General features: G+C 32.9%; 2 protein-coding genes across 2 annotated transcripts; one reads left to right on the top strand and one right to left on the bottom strand.

Moving 5' to 3' along the window:
* Positions 1–111: 111 nt before the first annotated feature.
* LOC115716611 (xyloglucan galactosyltransferase XLT2) lies at positions 112–2,760 on the bottom strand. The gene has a single exon (XM_030645442.2). It carries the CDS (start codon positions 2,170–2,172, stop codon positions 694–696), a length of 1,479 nt encoding a protein of 492 aa, XP_030501302.2. The 5' UTR covers positions 2,173–2,760; the 3' UTR covers positions 112–693.
* A 4,095-nt stretch (positions 2,761–6,855) lies between these two features.
* LOC133038426 (zinc finger BED domain-containing protein RICESLEEPER 2-like) lies at positions 6,856–7,991 on the top strand. The gene is made up of 2 exons (XM_061116577.1): positions 6,856–7,040; positions 7,478–7,991. The coding sequence occupies exons 1-2, from the start codon at positions 6,856–6,858 to the stop codon at positions 7,989–7,991; spliced, it is 699 nt and encodes a 232-aa protein (XP_060972560.1).
* Positions 7,992–20,743: the final 12,752 nt, after the last annotated feature.

The raw sequence follows: 20,743 nt of genomic DNA on the forward strand, positions 1-20,743 counted from the left end.
ATTCATTAATTAACTGGTGGAGAAAAAAGAAAGCTGTTCTTTTCTTCTGACAACAATTGTTCAAAAAACCCCAAATAAAACCAGCCATGATAAGCTAAAATAGAATTGCAATGATGATAATAAGCTAAACTCTCTTGTATAGGAAATTTCACATGCCCAAAAAGGCATTGAATTGGTAATACATATAGTAGGGGAAATCATCCATTAAATTCATCCCCCTTCCTCATAATTCTTTACATTATTACTAATAAAAAGTCTTGATCATACACCATATATCATAGCAATTACGCCCATCTCTTCACATAATTGGACATTATTATTGGGTCCAATTCCAATCCAATAAGCAACTTCTATGGACCACAGCAACAAGTGGTCCAACTTCCTTCGTCGGTAGTAGATAGATATCTTGTACCCATCACTTATTAACTCCAAAACGTAATTACATAAAACCCTTCTATTTCACCAAAAGAATATGAAGTAGCAACTAAGAATTTTCAGTAATTGTGTACAAGCAAAAATAATATAAAAAAAAATAATGAATTCCACATTTAGTTTCCCTTCTGGTCTTTCCGAACCGTAACAACCAGTAACTGAATGTCCATAAAACTTCTACCCAAATTTTCTGACACAAAATGAATGTTGGGAAATTAAATTTACTGCATAGAATTTTACCCATGGTTGGTTTTTGCTTCATTACCACTTGAATCCCCACTCCTCTTGCTCCTTAAACCTTCTGAAGACACCGTCAATGGCAATATCAAAAGCATCTTTTACGGTCTCCAAACCCTCTTGGGGTTCGGCATATAAAAATTTGGGGATGAATTCAATGACTTTTTCCCTCATTTTACTGACCTCCTCTTTACTGTACTTTTCGAGGACTTGTCTTACCGAAGCTGTACCATTTTTTACCGCATTACGGTCAATGTAAACCGAGTAACTCCCGGGTTGGCTTGGTAAAAACCACTCGTACTGAAAATAAGCGGTTCGTTTCCAGAAAAAAACGGGGATTGAACCGGCCACCATGCAGTCGAAAATTGACCTGCGGGTGAAGCTATCACCCCTCGGCTGAAGGCAAAAATCCGAGTCAAGAAACCCTTCGAGAATCGCAGACGTGCCGTTCGAGCAACGCGAACCGGCGCAGTTCACGACTCGGCACGCGTCCGACTCGTTCCTGCAGTGACTCAGCAACAGCCCTCGAAAATCGTTCCTGATTGCGCCTCTTGTCGCCCCGGCAAAGGAGAAAAGAGTGGTCCTGTTACGGTTCCGGACGAAGCTCTGCCATTCGACGACGTCGGAGTCTGATCTGGGGTGGAATCCAGTGGGGTAAGGCACACCGATGTCGAAATAGTCCCATGGGTTTCGCTCAATCAAAAGCCGGGTGATGTTACGCATCCCTGGCAAGTAAATGCAACTCGAGCCCCAGTCTTTATCCTTGGATCGCCTGAAATCCCACGTGATCCGACCCATCGTCATGAAATGATCCCAGCCGTTGGATCGTTGATAATACGGCTGATCATGGAGCCACTTCAGCATCACCTCGCAATGGTGATCACGGTCCTTGGCAGTGCTGGTATTGGACCAAAGATATTTCCCCACCGCGAGACCAACGTAAAACGGTATGTAAAACGCCGTAGCCGATTCGGGCTCCATGACCCGACATTTATGGTTCATGATCCGATTATGGAAAATTACTTCCGAAACAAACTGATCAGTCCAGTACCATGCCGGGACCAGATTCTCCGGCACGAGCCCAGATAACGCGGTGGCTCGTTGGCCAAACCCTTGGTTCGACAAAGCATCGCACCTCGAGCTCCATGGATTCAAGTTATCGCAACTGGCAAGAATCTCCCTGTTCAAAGCCCCAGGCAAGTCGTAGACGAAGACCCGACCAGAACAGCATTGGTCCGTTTTCTCAATGGCGATTGGGACCGAAGCAGCGGCGTCGAACGGAGGGGCAAAGTGGTGGCGAGGAAAGGGAAGGGAACGAAGAGTGAGGAGAAGAATTACCTGGAGAGAGAGAATTGCGAGGAGGAGGCATGTTCTGGGATGGTTAGAAGGTAGGAGAACCGAGTTGAGTGAGTTAGATTTAAGCGATAACAATTCCGGGGGTTTATTGTGCTTTTTATTGCTGGAGAGAGTTTCAGGAGTGGGAATGCCCGAGTGGGAAAGCATCAGATAGAGAGAAAGAAGTGGATGGTTGGGAACTTTTTCCGGTGGTTGTGACCGGAAAAAATGGAGGTGGATTTTAGGGTTGTGGTGACTATTTAGTTGTTCGATAGAGAGAGAGGGGAAGAAAAGGAGTGCGTTGGTGGCGTTTGTTTGGGTTTAAACTAAAGTGCTGAGTTTTTTTTTTATTCAAGCTATATATTGGGAAAGAAATATACAAGAAAATAGAAGAGTGAGGAAAGGACACGTGTGTTTAATCAGCAGCTACAGCAGACACCGACACAGGATTGTATTATGATTTATTAACTGGCACGTGGCTGTCCCTTCCGCGTTGTTTCAATTTTATTTTTTTTGATAGATTTTGTTTCAAATTTTAGTAGTCTTTTGTACTCTTTTTTTTGTTTCCTATAATTTTTTGTTGAGAGAGTTTTTTTTTTCCTATAATTTGATAGAAATTCAATTTGAAAAAAAAAAGTAAGCAAATAAGTGAGAGAGAAAGAAAAAGTAATATAAACTAAAATAGTATAAAACTATAAATTAGACATTTTTGTTAAAAGAAAAAAAAATGAAAAAAATTAATGAAATCTAAATAAAAAGTAAAATCTACCAAAGGATTTTTTTTTATGTATCTACAGTAAGTACATATTAATTACAATACAATATAAATTAGTAGAATACAATATATATAACGGCTTTATTTATTTTTTATTTTTTAAAAAAGAATACAATAATAAATACAAAATTAAAATAATTAAATAGTCATATTAATATCGATAGTCGTTTCTATATATATTTATAATTATATATTAATGCAATACTACTAATTATAAGACCTACTATATATTTAAAAAATTTTAAATTATTTATATAAAATAAATTATAGTTTTTATTTATTAACAACCAAATAATAAATTGTATCAAATTTTAATTTAATTTTTCATATAATTTTGTATGAAAAATTATGTATGTACAAATAAACCGATCCAATTCGTATTTACCAAATCTCATTATTATAATGGAAGCTAGACACGACCTGTATAATATGATGTTAGGCTTGACCCCTCAAATTGTTATAAAAATTGCTAAAGTTTTATAGAAAACTTATCATATAATTTCAAAATCGTTCTCATCACCGTATATCACTTGTAGTCAACATTACATTCAAGAGTGTTATTATCATATCTCACCTGTATACCATGATGATAGGCTTGACCCCTAATATATTTGTTGTATATAAAATATATGATTCAAAATTAATAATAATAATAATAATAATAATATAGTGTTTCTTTTAAATAATAATAATAAGGGATATTGGCGTCTAAGCCACCTGAACTTTACGATTTGTAACATTTAACCACAAAAATCGAATTTTTGGCAACTAAACTACCTAGACCCTGATTCCGTTTTGCTTTCCACACCTCCGTCCAAAAATCACAGTTAAGTGCCACGGTGGACTGTCCATGTGTACGCACTTGTACACGTGGCAAGTTTTTAATGGTCCACGTAATATTAGTTTTAAAAAATAATTATAAATATTTAAAAAATTAAAAAATCAGATTTTTTTTCTTATTTATTTTTTACTTTTTTTTTCTTTTTCTTTTTCTTCTTCTTTCTTCTTCTTCTTTCTTCTTTCTTTTTCTTTTTTCTACATAAACCCTCCCATGCCAAAAATTGGGTTATGATTATGCTTATGCTTCTAGAAGTCTCTGTTGCGTATTCCTCTAACAGATTCACCAATTCCTTTTCGAATTCGTAACTAAGGTCTCGAAGTCTCCATTTGGCAATTGACACTTCAAATCAGGGGAGAAGCCACAAAACTCTCTGAGTTTCACCATTAGCTCTGTAAACAAAATATTCAGACCTAAATCAATCTCAAGTATTCAAATATCTAACACCGATACGGAATGGAAATTAGATGACGAAATATAAACTTTCACAATGGAAACGTAACACCCTAACTAGCATAGGCGTGTTAACGTGATTTTAAACATACTGTGCAGCTCGTTGCTAATCAACGAGGTTAATGAAAAACGTGATAAATTAAAATTTACTTATTTAATTAAAAAACTTATAGTATTACATACAAAATATTTCGGGATCCCGTTTACAAAAGATTTCTATTCCTTTACAAAATATTTGTCGCCCAACGACTAACAACAAAAGCCCTGATGTCCTGAGGATCGAACGCTCCAGGCCTAACCGCCCTGACATGTACAATCTTCATCTGCTCGTCCTCACGGTTCCTCAGCTTTAGCCTTGCCTTTACCTACACATAAACGTAGCACTGTGAGTCGACAGACTTAGTAAGAAAAGCATAAACCATAAAACTGCATATAACCCGGATTATGATCAGACGCCCATACCCCTAACCATAACCCTAATCACCGTGTCCCACACGGTACTGAGTCTAGAACATTCGTACGACAGTACTATTGACCATAATATCAGCCTATACTTGGTACGCTAGTCATACTCTAGCCGTACCAATGTGATATTGTATCAGCCTATACTCAATACGCTAGTCATACTCTAGCCGTACCGATGTGATACTGTCAAATAGTACGATGCTATCGACCATAATATCAGCCTATACTCGATGCGCTAGTCATACTCTAGTCGTACCAATGTGATATTGTCAAATAGCACAAAAGCCAACATACATATCTAATGTAATCTAACAGGCTTACTAACATGCACGCTAAACATGTAAATACATATGCATACTGTTATACTAATCTTATCTCGATTCCGAAATCAGGTGTGCCTGCTCGGCGAATTACAGGCTCCTAAATCACATCAATTATAACATAGATGAGTGACACGCTAAACCACTTCCCGGGGACTTAAAAGTTTCTCTATCGATGAATAACATGGCAATACCCTAAAAAACACAAAAATGGGAAAAACTAGGGTTCCCAAATTTGCCCCAACCGAAATTCCGGTTCTGGGTAAAATTCCTAGAAGCCAACCGGAATTCCAGTTTCTACAGGCCTCTCTGAACCGGAATTCCGGTTCAGTGCAGGAAACACTAAAAATTTCATAATTCGACCAAATCAACCCCAATCCAATTCAAACTTCTCAGACCTGTTCTATACACCCTAGAGAACATTTTCAAGGCAACAAAATATCCACCCATACACAGAATCAAATTCCACCATTAAAGCTCCAAGTTTGAGTTCAAAACTCAAACTTGGTTAAATCTAACTAACAATCAACAAAACCGGCTTGAATCCACATAACTAAACATATTATAGCTACTGAAAAAAAAATCAAGCAACTACAACAACTACAGCAAGCAAAATCTCAAAGCATGCAAACATTTCTTTTTCTTCCAACTAGTAATGTCAATCTGGGCTATTTTCGCGGGCCGGGCCGGGCCGACTGTGGCCTGAATTATTCGGGCTCTTATCGGGCTTCTGGCCCGACCTGGTATATATTATTTCGGGTCGGGCCTGGCCCGTCCTGGTTTCAAATATTAAAAAAAAACTAAATCCCTAAAAAAAAATCCCAAATTCTAAACCTAAATGTCAATTTCGACTTCTCTCTCTCCGACGACCCAGGCTGCCCAACCCAACCCAGTCATCGCTCTCTCTTTCTTCGCCTCCCACGGTGGTCTGGTTCGTGCTCGGCAGTCTCCTATCCTCGTCATCGCTCGGTAGTCTCCATTTTCTTGCTGTAGAAGGTGGTTTTCCCTTCTCGTCAGGGCCCAGCAAGCACCACCATCTTTGATTGCGTCTTCTTCTCAAGGTCATTATTCACCCTTTTTTTTTGGTATCATTAAATTACATTGCTTTACTCTGATAATTTAATTGTTTTGCAAGTCGATTCTTTAATAATAGTAAATTGGTTTTTGCTTTTTAGTGGAAGGTATAGATGATTGAACATTATAGAAGTCAACCAATTTTGTTTTGTGTTCATTACTTTGTAATTTTGGTATTCAGTTAAATAGTGCTTGTGAACCATTATAATTGAACTTTACTCTCCTTTCACTAATACACAATTGATTGCTAATGTATGTTGCCCCATTGATTAACTAAGTTTCTTGTGAACCATTTGAATTTAGAAACTGCTTTTTTTGGCAGAAGGGTTATCTCTGAAGTTTTGTTTTATTTAAGGATTCAGTGGTAGTAAGAATGTGCATTAACCTAACAACTTGGTGAATCTACATGTTTTGTTTAAGAATAAGACCATAGTGCTTTAGAACTATCAAATTTATAAAGATTTCACTGCATTCTGCCATTATGAACTAGTAAATGATGAAGTTGCCCATGATTCTTGTAGGAATGTCTTACCATACTCTGCTTTATATTTTTTTTTATAGGCTTTGGCGTTTTGCAAGTGTTTGAAAAAAATTTGAGTCAAGTGGAAATTTCAATCTCGATTCATCAGAGGTATATATATATTTTTTATAATTATATTACATATAATTTTATAGAAGAGTTTGAATATCTTATATATTCATCCATAGTGAAGTAGGTTCTGCGAAATTTGTGTGCTGCAGTGATATAAGGATGATAAATTGTGTGTTATCTGATTATTTATAGTTAAAATGGACAGATGGTTAGGTTAATAAAATAGGGAAAATGCTGCCCGATTTTTCGTTGATATGTTTATCATATTTTTAAAGCAATTCCATGGATTAATTGATAGATATGAGAATATGGTGTTAATGTAGGTTAAAATAGAATGTCTGGTCAAATCGATTCTAATTTTGAGGATGATGTTGATTTTGTGAAATCAACTACAAATGAAGTACAATCTGTTAGTAATACAGTAGATGAAACTCAGAATCAGAGAAAAAGAACTTCTCGTGCATGGGATCATTTCACACGACAAAAAATTGATGGAAAAATTATTGCGAGTGTAAGCTGGTGGGAGAAAGTTCTAGTGGGACTAGGCATTTAAATTCTCACGTAAAAACGTGTCCAGTAAGAAAGGCCCAACTTGCCGCTAATCCTAGTGTAACTGCAAGCCCTTCAGTTTCTTTTAATTTTGATCCTGATTTAGCAAGGATCAAATTGACTCAAATGATCGTTAAGCACGAATATCCTTGTCTATGGTTGAGCATAGCGGGTTTATAGAGTATTCAAGCACTTTATGTCCCATGTTTCAAATGGTGTCAAGGAATACAATTAGGTCAGACATTATGAAAATGTATAAAACTGAGAAACAAAAGTGCAGGCAAAATTTGGAAAAAAGTAGGAGCAGAATAGCCATAACCAGTGACATGTGGACTGCAAATCATCAAAAAGAGGGGATATATTGCTGTAACAGCTCATTTTATTGATGATTCGTGGAACTTACACAGTCAGATATTAAGTTTTAAGTATGTTCCGTGTCCTCACGATGCTCCAACACTACTTGAGGCCCTAAGATCTTATCTTAATGATTGGAAAATAGAAGACAAGATCAGTACAGTGACTCTCGAAAACTATAATGCCAATGATGCCATGATTGATATTTTGAAAGGACAATTTGAGCCTGGCAATTTTATTTTGAAGAAAAGGTTGCTACATGTGCGTTGTTGTGCACATATTTTAAATCTAATTGTCAAAGAAGGCTTATCTGTCATTGGTGATAGTGTTGACAAAATTCGAAACAGTGTTGCTTATTGGTCAGGCACACCAAAAAGACATGAAAAATTTGAAGACACTACTCGTCAACTTGGAGTACCATACACCAAAAAAATATCAGTTGATTGTGTAACGAGGTGGAATTCAACTTTTCTTATGCTTAGCACAGCTTTATCGTACAAGACAGTATTTGAACGTGCAAGGCTGCGGGAGTTGCGTTTGAGTTGTGTGTTGGGTTTTATACCCTAAATAAAACTCATTTCAATATAATCAGATTTACTTATTAATATAAATCAGAAATAACATTTAATGTTGCATGGTTCACATGATTTATTTCATGATTATATGTACATAATGTATGAATTCATCAGAAACCCTTTTCACATACTTGATCCTATTTATTGTGCTGTCAACACATTGGAAAGTAAACATGACTATGTGAATAAAGTTTCCTAGATTTATCAGACACAGGGTTTTACTGATATGATAATCTACAACAGAGTTTACTTGCATTTGGAGAAATGCTATGTTCTTTCCAGAGCATTGGTTAAAGTAAAGCTCAGGTTGGATGCATGGAGTATGCATCGGAAGGGACCGATATTGAACTTTGACTTAGATTTATTAAACTTACCATAATATCTATTCAAGTCAATATCACCTAGTTGATCCTAGATCAAATGATCTTAATCCTGTTATGATTAGGCTCAATCTCAAGAGGCTATTCGTGTTCTTTGATTTGTTAGTTAAGCCTACTTTTAGGTCAGGGTGATACGTACATTTTGGGAACACGGTAGTGCAATTGAGTGGGAGCGCTATCATAAACATGGAATCTATAGCTTCTATCTGGCGAATAGTAAGTAAAGGATGATCTCCTTCGAGCTTGACCAAACAAAAATAAATGGTGGAGATCTCATTTCACATAAGTTGAAATATCATTTATACGGGGTTAAGTGTTTTAAGGATAAAATACATTGTAGGGTGTAACGGTAATCTAATCCCTTTACAGTGTAGATCATTCATATAGAGGATCATTGATCAAATTAGGATTATAACAATGGATAACTAATGATGTGTCTATATGGTGGAACATATAGAGCATTCTATATACTGAGAGTGCAATTCTAAGTTATATGTGTGGATTCAACGAAGTATTAATAAGTCAGTGAATTTAGGTTATAAATTCTTGATCTGCTTATTGGAAGCTCGCTTATATAGACCCATGGTCCCCCCACTAGTTGAGATAATATTGCTTGTAAGACTCATATATTTGGTTTTGATTAATCAATTATAATTCTCAAATTAGACTATGTCTATTTGTGAATTTTTCACTAAGTAAGGGCGAAATTGTAAAGAAAGAGTTTTAGGGGCATATTTGTTAATTATGATACTTTGTATGGTTCAATTAATAAATATGATAAATGACAATATTATTTAATAATTATTTATAGTTATTAAATAATTAGAATTGGCATTTAAATGGTTGAATTAGAGAATTGGCGTTTTTGAGAAAATCAGATGCAGAAAAGATAAAACTGCAAAATTGTAAAAACTGAGGCCCAAATCCACATTGCATGGCCGGCCACTTTTGTAGGGTTTTCCCTCTGATATTTTCATTATTTTAATGCCAAATAATTCAAACCTAACCCTAGTGGAATGCTATAAATAGATAGTGAAGGCTTCAGGAAAATTACACTTTTCTTCTGACTTTTCATTCAGAAGAAATTGAGCCTCTCTCTCTCTCCCTATCTTTGGCCGATCACTCCCTTTTTCTCTTCCTCTTTGAGATTTCGAAATCCTTAGTGTTAGAGTAGTGCCCACACACAGCAAGTGATACCTCAACCATAGTGAGGAAGATCGTGAAGAAAGACTTTCAACAAAGAGGTGTTTCAGCACTAAAGATTCAGAGAAAGAGATCCAGGTTCAGATATTGATAATGCTCTGCTACAAAAAGGAATCAAGGGCTAGATATCTGAACGGAAGGAGTCATATTATTCCGCTGCACCCAATGTAAGGTTTACTAAACTTTATATGTGTTTATTTCATCGTTTTAGAAAGTTCATATTTAGGGTGTTAATCAACATACTTGTGAGTAGATCTAAGATCCTGGTAAAATAATTTCCAACACTGTGCCCCTTCGGAAATTGATTGGCAAAATGCTCAATAATTGTGTGATAAGTTAGAGTTGTTTCATGAAGTAACAGAATTAATTTCTGGAACAAAGTATTCTACTGCCAATATTTTTTTTCAAAAAATATGTGAAATTAAGACAAACATTGAATCATGGATGTTATCAGAGGTGCCTTTTATTAAGGACATGGCAACTCAAATGATGTCTAAGTTCCAGAAATATTGGCGAGAGATTCACGGGCTTATGTCTGTGGCGGTTGTTTTAGACCCGAGGTACAAGTTCATGTTGCTCGAATATTATTTCCCTGTAATTTATGGAGATGAGCAATATGTAACTGAAATTGCAAAGGTTCGTGAGCTTTGCTGCAAGCTACTAGAGGAGTACGGGTCTAAGTTTCCTCATTTGAGAGAAAAAAGGGTTCAAGAAGAAAATGTATCAACATCGTCTTCAACACGCCGATTGGATGCCCTTTCTAACTTTGACAGATATGTTAGAGCTTCCTATCGAGTAGAGAATATGAAGTCTGAACTGGATTTATATTTAGAGGAGAACTTAATACCTAGGACTGAAGAGTCATTTGATATATGCAACTATTGGAAGGTGACGGGCCTCAAATACCCTTTGTTGAGTATGATTGCCAAGGATGTATTTGTTATGCCTGTTAGCACTGTTGCTTCAGAATCTACATTCAGCACTGGTGGTAGGCACGTGAGTTCACATCGATCGATACTTCATCCTTCTACATTAGAAGCATTAGTATGTATACAAAATTGGTTGAAGATTGACAAAAAAGTAGATATTATTTAACAATTGTAAATATATATTTATATACATTTTTTCATTTCTTAATTAGAATTAATATTTATTTTATTTTTTTTAACAGCAACAGTGAATGATGAAGATAATGATGTTGATCCAACAATAGTAATTATTTAAGTTTTTGTAATTTATCAAATAAATTATTTATTTTTATTATTAATACTTTTTTCTGTTTTTATTTTTTTCCAGGAGCCTTACGTAGTTGATCTTGATGATTAGAAAGTACATTGTTCTTTTTAGTATATGAGTGAGGACATGGATGAGAACAAATTATAGTGTTTAGTACTTATGGTTGCTAGTTATTATATTTGAGTTTATGGTTGGTAGTTATTATTGATGTATTAAATATTGTTAGGAACAAAAGTACAATCTCAAACTTTTCTCTATCATGCATAATTGAATAACTCATTTATTCATTATAACAAAAATTCAATTATTCATTGAAAACTTTGGTTTCCAACCTTATCTATTATTAAAGTAAAATTGAAAAAAAAAATTACCATCACACCCTTATAATTCTCTTCATTAAAAATAAATTGACTTACATAATTATTACAATATTGATTTTAAAACGTAATCAGACAACATAATATTTCTCCCATTACCCATGACTCAAAACAAGACAAAACCAAAGAAAAAAGAAAACCCTTTTAATAAGGCATGTCATATTATAATAGTATAATAGTTATAACTAATCACCTCCTAATAATAATAATTCTTAGAAAGAAATTAAATATAAAAGAGGGCAAATAATAATAATAATCAATGGTGGGTTTTGATGCATTATCTATTTTCTCATCAAATTTTCTCTCTCTAAAATAACATAATAAATAAAAAAGGTGTCCATAATGAATTGTCTCAACCACCACCAAAATTAAATACCATTCACTTTACCAAATGAAACAAAACAAAGTAATAAGTATTCTAACTAAAAAAAAAAGGTCGGGCCTAACCCAGCTCGATTATCTCGGGTCGGGCTTGGCCCGCTAGGCCAAAAGAAGGAGTCGGGTCGGGACGGGCCGGGCCAAAGTGATGTCGGGCCGGGCCAACTCAAGAAATCAACAAAAAGCTACAAGAAACTTACCAAGAACTTGAGATCAAAAAATCCTAGGCTTGTTCGCAGTATGCTATGCAAAATTGGTGGCACTTGAGGACCTTCTAACAATACGATTGGGATCTAATAAATCATGGTGACTACACAAGCCTTATGGCGAGGAGTGTCGACCTGATGAAGTTGGTTTTGGAGTTTATTTTACCAGGATCTTAGATCTACTCACAAGTATGTTGTTTAACATCCTAAATATGAACTTTCTAAAACGATAATTAAACACATATAAAGTTAAGAAAACCTTACATTGGTTGCAGCAGAATAATATGTCTCCTTCCACTGAGATCTCTAACCCTTGTATCCTTTCTGTCGCAGAGTATTATCAAGATCTGAGCCCGAATGTTCTTCTCTTTGAATTTGATCCTTCACAGTCTTCCAATCTATGATTGAGGTACCACTTGCTGTGTGTGGGCACTACTCTATCACTAGGAGGTTTCGAAATTATGAAGAAGAAAAGAGAGAGAGAGAGGGGGTTGGCTATAGAGAGAAAGTGGAAGGCTCAGTTTTTCTGTAAGGCAATCTTAAGAAAACTATCGTTTTTGACTGAGCCATCACTTTCTATTTATAAGCAACTACTAGGTTTAGGTTAGTAATTATTTGACATTAAAATAATGAAAATATTAATTGGAAAAAGCCAATCAAGTGGCTGGCCATAGGTGTTAGTGGGCCTCAATTGGATTTTGCTGTTTTCACAATTTTTATTTCTATTTTCTCAAAAACGCCAAGTTTCCAATTCTAACCATTTAAATGCCAAAACTAATTATTTAATAACTAAAATAGATTATTAAATAATATTGTCATTTAATATAATTATTAATTAGACATATAGAGTCTCTTAATTAATAAATAATTCTAGAATCTCTTTTCTTTACAATTTCACCCCTGCTTAGTGAAAATTGACAAATTAGACATAGTTTAACTTTAGAATTATAATTGATTAATCATAAATCAATTATTGAGTCTTACAAGAAGTATGGTCTCAACTAGAATGTGGACCATGGATCTATATTGCTGAGCTTCCAATAAGCCGAACCGAATTTACTAAGTAAATTCCCTAACTTATTAATTCCTTGTTGAATCCACTCTTAGAACTTAGAATTGCACTCTCAGACTTATATAGAGCATTCTATATGTTCCACGATATAGATATGCTATCTCATTTAACCATCGTTATAATCTTAAGGTGATCAAAGATCCTCTATATCGATGATTTACATTGAGATGGGATAAATTTACCGTTTTCACCCCTCAATGTATTTGGCCCCTTAAAACACTTAGCTACCTATAAACGATGTTTTAGTGATCTAAGAAATAGTCACTGAAACAAGAGCTCATCCATTTACTTCTATTTAGCTAAGCTCGAAGGGAATTATCACTTGACTTCTATACACCAGTAGAAGCTATAGATTCAATATTTATGTTCAGCGCTCCCACTCAATCATAGTATCATGTTCCCAAAATATACGTATCACCCTGACCCAAAAGTAGGCTTAACTAATAAATCAAAGAACATGAATAGCACTCCTGAGTTGAGCCTAAGCATATCAGGATTTAGATTCTTTTGATCTAAGATCAACTAGTGATATTGTCTTGGAAAGATACAACGGTAAGTTTATAATATCGTGACTAAGTTCAATATCGGTCCAGTCCAATGTATACTCCATGAATGCGAAACTTGTATACTTTACCAATGTCCTGGAAAGAACATAACACTTACTCCAAGTGTAAGTACACATCATCACTGATTATCACATCAGTGTAAATCCAAAACACTGATGAAACAGGGACTTAGTCTTTTGATCATATAATCACAATCACATTCCACTATGTTGACAATACTGTAATTGTAAATAAATATATGTTCTAGACTTAACTGATTTTGTGCATATATTAAATATATTAAACCATAAGCATGAAAAATTCATGCAAACATAAATCACTTCAAATTTCTTAGATTGATAACTAATCAGATTGTAATGGGTTTTATTTAGAGCACAAATCCCAACAAACTCCCACTTGCACTAACATAAAACAAATTGTGCATTCCAATCAATCTGTTGTCTTGATCTTCAGATCAGGTGTAGTATAATTGAATCTACCTAAACTTCTGGAAACAAGTTCATAAAAAACATTATGAAACATTCTTTAATATATGCTTTACTCATCAAGGGATACTGAAATCCTTACTGCTTATTAAGTACATCTGAATAAACAGAAGACATATCTCTCATATTTTAAAATTTGGAACTGAGATAATACAGTGTAGAATTTTCTTCAATAAAATAACTTTCTGGTAATTTCGAATTTACAAAGTTATAAATCTTTTCTGGTAGAGCTTGAATTATTATAGAAGGGTTTTTACACTCTTCTAGAATAACTCCACCCCAGAGTAACCACCAACTCAAATTCTTGAATGAGTTGGGGTAGATATAAGGATAAGTAATATACAGTTCCTTAATATCTAACATATAGATCACTTTCATAAATCTTTCTTGAGTATCTCCTAACGTTCCTTATTTGATTACATCTCAGATAGCTCCCCCTCAATAGTAGATGTCTGGTTAAATAATACTTTTAACCTCTTATTGCTTTGAGGGATATCTAGTTGTGACTTATTGTATTAGTCTGAAACTGTAAGTTTCTTTTAAGACTAAATCATCAATATAGCAGTCTAGTATTTGAAGTGTAAAATACTTGCTAGAGATTAAGTAACCAAATTAAGATACCATAAAATGTTATGAGGATTAGAAATCTTGGCTCAAGTCATTCGAATAGACTATGCAAGAATTCTTTTATCTTATTCTCATAATTCTGATAAGTTATTTCTATCCACATGAATGGTTAGATTTGTTTTCTCATTAGTGTTCTTAAGTTCCTATCACAAGTGTCAACCAAATGAAGATGGAAAAATAATTTTAAAATTCTCCCACTCAATTAAGGTAGTGTGATACATTATCTAAGAACTTTATTGGTATCATTATTTATTACAACACTAAAACTAAACTGGAACATATAATGTAATAAAGGATTTATTCTGATAATAGCTAATTTATTATATTACTTCCATGTTTAAAGAAAATATGTGTTACAGGGAGTACTGTGGATTAAAGTCCACCCCTAAGTATATAGAGATTATGATCCACCCCTAAAGGTTATAAAGATCATGATTCTCTAAGTGTTATAGAAATTATGTGGAGTTCAATATAATCCTGAGTTCATTAGATATAAAAGATCGTTGAACTACATATTATTCTTAACTTTTCTCCACCCCTATCAGATCAAAAGATCTTTTTATTAAACAAATTCTTAATAATTGTTTTAGAATTAACAATTATTATAAACGTAGAAATAATTCCTTGGTTTATGTAGTAATAACTCTATGAAGAGTTTAAAATATTATAGAATTTGTACCAATAATAAAAACACTTACACATACAAACATATAAATATAATTGGTAATTGTTGTTTAAGATAAAGTAGATGAAGCTCAATCTCATAAATTGCAATTTATTTGTAAAAGAAAAATTATAAAATTAAAGAAAAATTGTTTTGCAACATTATGAGAAAAACAGGGAATAAAAATCCCAAACTTATAATCGAAATCCAAATTGTTTTTAAACTAAAAGAATTAATTCAAAAATAAATAAATGAATAAATGAGCTTCATCTTTATCTTGGACGAACTCTACCCCTTTGTCCAGCTTTCCGATTCAACTCACTAAGATAGCACCCGAGTTCAAGTAGCTTGGGCTATAAAAAGAAGAAAAACAAATAAACAAGGTTAGTAGTCCAGAATTAATAATCCAATTGGATAATAATTCACTAAAACTCATTAGTTTATAGAAAGAAATACCTTGTTTCTTTGCAAGAAGTTTAGGACATTGGGGTTTCCAATGGCCTTTCTCATTGCAGTAGAAACACTTTCCTTTTAGTGCATCACCAGTAGCAGGAGCCTTTTTGTTCTTAACTGTTTTCACAGCTTGAGCTCGCTTCTTGGTATTTTTCCACTTCTTCTTTGTCTTGGGTCTTGAAGTAGAGGCTACATGTGCCTCAGGTTTAATCGTCCCATTACCATTTCCAGAATTTTGAGGTTTACTCCCTTTCTTCTTGGGTCCTCCAATCAAATTTTCATATGTCTGAAGGTCATTGACTAACGCATGAAAGTCTATCTCCTTTTTATTCATGACATAATTTGATGTATAGGGCAGAAAAGTTGGAGTCAGACTATTCAAGATAAGGCTTACTTGAGTTGTTTGATCCATTTCAGCACCATGATTATGGGCTTCCTGGAAATAACTTGCCATTAGGAGAACGTGATCACACACATTCTGATGGGGTTCCATCCGTGCATTGATGAATTTCTTAGTCGCGTCAAAGCGAGACTGAATAGATGCCATACCGAATAGTTCAGTTAACTTCGTCATAATTTCTGCAGCCGTGTCGGTTTTTGCAAACCTTATTTTTAAGGTGTCAACCATGCTGGAAAGCATGAAGTATCGAGCTTTATTGTTAGCATTCTGCCAACGCTCGAACTTCTCTTTCACAGCTTTAGTTGCATTGTCACCCAGCTGTTCAGGAGACGGCTCAGTTAACACAAACAGGGCACTTTCACCTATGAGAGCAATATTAATGTTCTCATTCCATTTTGGGAAGTTAGATCCATTTAGCTTATTTTCAGTCAAGAGTGATAACATGGGATTTGACATGGCTATACAGGATACTACAAAGTAATAAATAGAAATCAATTATGGTTTAACACAAAATCCAATTCAGAAATTATTAGCACATAGCAAGTAGGAATGACAAGAGAAAGTACTAAAAATACAATCTTAAATAATTTCCATGGTTTTCAACAAACTGATATCAGTGTCCAGTTTAGGCGAGAGTCAAAGCTACCATCCATTGAATAGAGTTGTCAGCTCATCTAAAATAATAAATATTCTAGCAACCTTTTATTCAATCGAAAAGAGAATCCGACGTTGTCCCGTTTAGGCGAGAGTCAAGGTCATTCTATTTCATGAGCTTCCACCATTGTTTCATATTTTGTAAGTCAAATACAGTCGCCACCATTAGGGTGATCAATACTAATATAAAACACTTACAAATATACTTATCTTTCGAGATTAAACGGTGCTAACTTGCTAATGAACGTTCCTCCATTAGGGAGGATTACTCACTAAAACAAAAGCTATGTAAAACCAACAATGGAGATCGAATTTCTTAATAACAATAAAGCTCATTATTTTAAAATGTATTTTCTTTTATTATTTATTGTTGGAATTAATTTTACCAGGATCTTAGATCTACTCACAAGTATGTTGATTTAACAACCTAAATATGAACTTCTAAAACGATAAACAAAACACATAAAAGTTAAGAATAACTTACAGTGATGGCAGCGGAATTAAGTGTCTCCTTCCACTCAGATCTCTAACCCTTGATTCCTGTCTGTAGCAGAGTATAATCAAGATCTAAGCCCGAATGTCCTTCAGTTGGATGTGATCCTTCACAGTCTTCCAAACTATGATTGAGGTACTGTATGATGTGTGTGGGCACTTCTCTTTCACAAAGGATCTCAAAATTTCTCTCTTTTCTCTCTTGATTTCGTGTATAATGATGATATGAATATCAAAGCATTCAAAGGCATACCAAGAGTAGAGAGGGGGCGGTTATATATAGGAAAAGAGAAGAGCTCAACTTTCCAAATAAACAGTTTCCTCTTTTACTGTGTAATTGATTAACTGCCTTATTTAGTGTGATCCACCACTTTCCTATTATTGCTAGGCTTTGATTAGCAATTACATGGCAATTAAAATTGAAAATTATAATTGGGAATCATGCAAAGAGGTGGCCGGCCATGGTGTGATATGGGCCTCACTTGGATTTTGCAGTTTCCTCAATTTTATTTCTATTTCTCAAAAAATGCCACTTTTCCAATTCTAACCATTTAAATGCCAAAACTAATTATTTAATAACTAAAATAGATTATTAAATAATATTGTCATTTAAAATAATTATTAATTAGACATGCAAAGTCTCTCAATTAATAATTAAACCTAGAAACCTTTTTATTTATAATTTCATCCTTAAACTGCGAGAATTCACAAATTAGACATAGTCTAACTTTTAGAATTATAATTGATTAATCACGAATCAATTATAGAGTCTTACAAACAGTATAGTCTCAACTAGAATGGGAACCATGAATCTATATTGCTGAGCTTCCAATAAGTTGAACCGATTTACCAAGTAAATCCCTAACTTTTAATTCCTTGTTGAATCCACTCTTAGAACTTGGAATTGCACTCTTAGACTTATATAGAGCATATTATATGTTTCACGATATCCATATGCTATCTCATTTAACCATTGTTATAATCTTAATGTGATTAAAAGATCCTCTATATAGATGATTTACATCGAGATGGGATAAATTTACCGTTTATACCCCTCAATGTATTTTACCCCTTAAAACACTTAGTTACCTGTAAATGATGTTTTAGTGATCTAATATATATAGTCACTGAAACAAGAGCTCATCCATTTACTTCTATTTAACTAAGCTCGAAGGGAATTATCACTTGACTTCTATACACCAGTAGAAGCTATAGATTCCATATTTATGTTCAGCACTCCCACTCAGTTATGCTATCATGTTCCCAAAATATACGTATCAGGATTTAGATTCTCTTAATCTAAGATCAACTTCTGATATTGACTTGGAAAGATACAACAGTAAGTTTATAATATCTTATCTAAGTTTAATATCTGTCCAGTCCAATGTATACTCCATACATTCAAAACTAGTATACTTTATCAATGTCCTGGAAAGAACGTAACACTTACTCCAAGTGTAAGTATACTTTATCGCTGATTATTACATCAGTGTAAATCCATAACACTAATGAACAGGGACTAAGTCATTTGAATCATATAATCACAATCACATTCCACTGTATTGACTATACTGTAATTGTGAATGAATATATGTTCTGGATTTAACTGATTTTGTGCATATATTAAATATATATATTAAACCATAAACATGTAACATCAATCACTTCAAAATTCTATATTGATAACTAATCAGATTGTAATGGGTTTTATTTAGGGCACAAAACCAAACATTTATAATATATATATATTCATTAAATATCAAATTTAGAATAAAATTCTAAATAGAATTTAATTTAATATTTATAAAATTATACTTAGATGGTTATGAAAATAAATTGAATTATTTCCATCTTAGTATTAATTTTCCAATAAATATTAAGAAAATTATTTAATTTATGTTGTATTAATTTAAATTAATTTGCAACTCAAATTTAAATTTTCATAAGAATATATTTATTGTATTTTGAAAAAGAAAGTATAATACTATACTATTTTCGAAATACTTAAAAAAATAATTACTAGAAAAATACTTCAAGCAAAAATAGTATCTATCTAGATTTTCTTTTGACTAATTAATTCAATTTCTAATAATAATATATTTTAGTTCATTTATTTTAAATTAATCATTAAATGAAAAAATCATTGATTTAAGTTAGTTCAAAAATGAATTAAAATAAATAATTAATTTACAACTTTAATCTATTTTTCAAGATAAATTCAAAATCATCTTGCATAATTAAATGCAATTTCGAATTTGATTAATAAAATATATTTTGAAAATTATTCAAATTTAAGTTGTAAAAATTTCAACTTAAAATAATTTTCTATTTAATTAAGTGTCTTGAAAAAAAATATTTAAGTATCATGATGAAAATCAACTTAGATATTTAATTTTTCAATTTAATTAAATGTATTAAATTCAAGAAATAAATAATTAAGTATAGAGAAGGCTTAATTATTAATCTCTAGTTTAATACTAGGAAAAATATTCTTAACTTGAATTGTACCAAAATTAATTATAAAATAATTAATTTCACAATGTATAATATTTTCCTATTTAATATTAGAAATAATAAGTATTCTAGAAATAACTATCTAGAAAATATCTCAATTTAACTAAGTATCTTTTCAAAAAAAAAAAAAAAAAAATTAAAAAAAAAACTTATTTAAGTTGTTATAGAAAGAATCTAAAACTTAAATATTTTCAAATTTGAATTCAATTAAATATCAAAATTAAGTTGTAACCACCTAATTTGAAAATATTCCATTTTAAGTTTAAAACTAACTTAAAAAATATCTCAAGAATCTTCAATAACCAATTCCTAGAATTCCTCAACTTAATTTTAAATTCAAAAAGTATTCCAATTTAAGTTTGATAAGAAAAATCAGTTAAAATAACTAATTTATAACTTAAATAGGAATATTTAATAAATAAGCTTCAGAAAGAATCTAGTTAGTTAAAGTTCTTTATTTAATTAACTACAAGAAAAATACAAATAGTTTATCTAGAAATAATATCTTAAAACTAAGATTGTTTTTCTTAAAATTAACTTTAAAATATTAAAATGAAAATAAATTTCATATATTTTAAAAGTTAATTATGTTGCTAATTAATTTTATTAGGTTAAACTAATTTAATTAACCTAGCACAGTTATCCAAATCAGGCAAATGGGCCTTCACAATTGGGGTAATTCATGTGAGGGGGAGCTGGGTTCAGTATGTCGTACCCACTTCTATTGACCCCCAACTCTCACACAAGGCCCAAAAGAAAGGAATTTAATCTTAAAATAAATAATTGTTATTAATTGAATAGGTCCAAAAACTAAATAGACCTAAATAAAATCTATCAGGGTGTGACATTTTATTTAGTAACAACCTATATGCATCTATAATAAATAAACATATAGGCTCACACAGGCACACAGATTTAGATGGACCCTATCGTGTTACTAGGTCATACACAAATGAAAGAAGAATGTAAAATTTACCTGTTACAAATTATTTACTTGACCTATTGACAATTGAACCATGGGTTAAAATCAGATCATT

The sequence above is a fragment of the Cannabis sativa genome, chromosome 5 (genome assembly GCF_029168945.1).
Source record: "Cannabis sativa cultivar Pink pepper isolate KNU-18-1 chromosome 5, ASM2916894v1, whole genome shotgun sequence".
Classification (NCBI taxonomy): domain Eukaryota; kingdom Viridiplantae; phylum Streptophyta; class Magnoliopsida; order Rosales; family Cannabaceae; genus Cannabis; species Cannabis sativa.

Excerpts from the sequence above, each read along its gene's own strand:
- LOC115716611 (XM_030645442.2), bottom strand. The coding sequence starts at position 2,172 with ATGCTTTCCCACTCGGGCATTCCCACTCCTGAAACTCTCTCCAGCAAT.
- LOC133038426 (XM_061116577.1), top strand. The coding sequence starts at position 6,856 with ATGTCTGGTCAAATCGATTCTAATTTTGAGGATGATGTTGATTTTGTG. Across the intron at positions 7,041-7,477 it reads ATTATTGCGAGTGTAAGCTG|TCAGATATTAAGTTTTAAGT; the intron begins GTGGGAGAAAGT and ends GAACTTACACAG.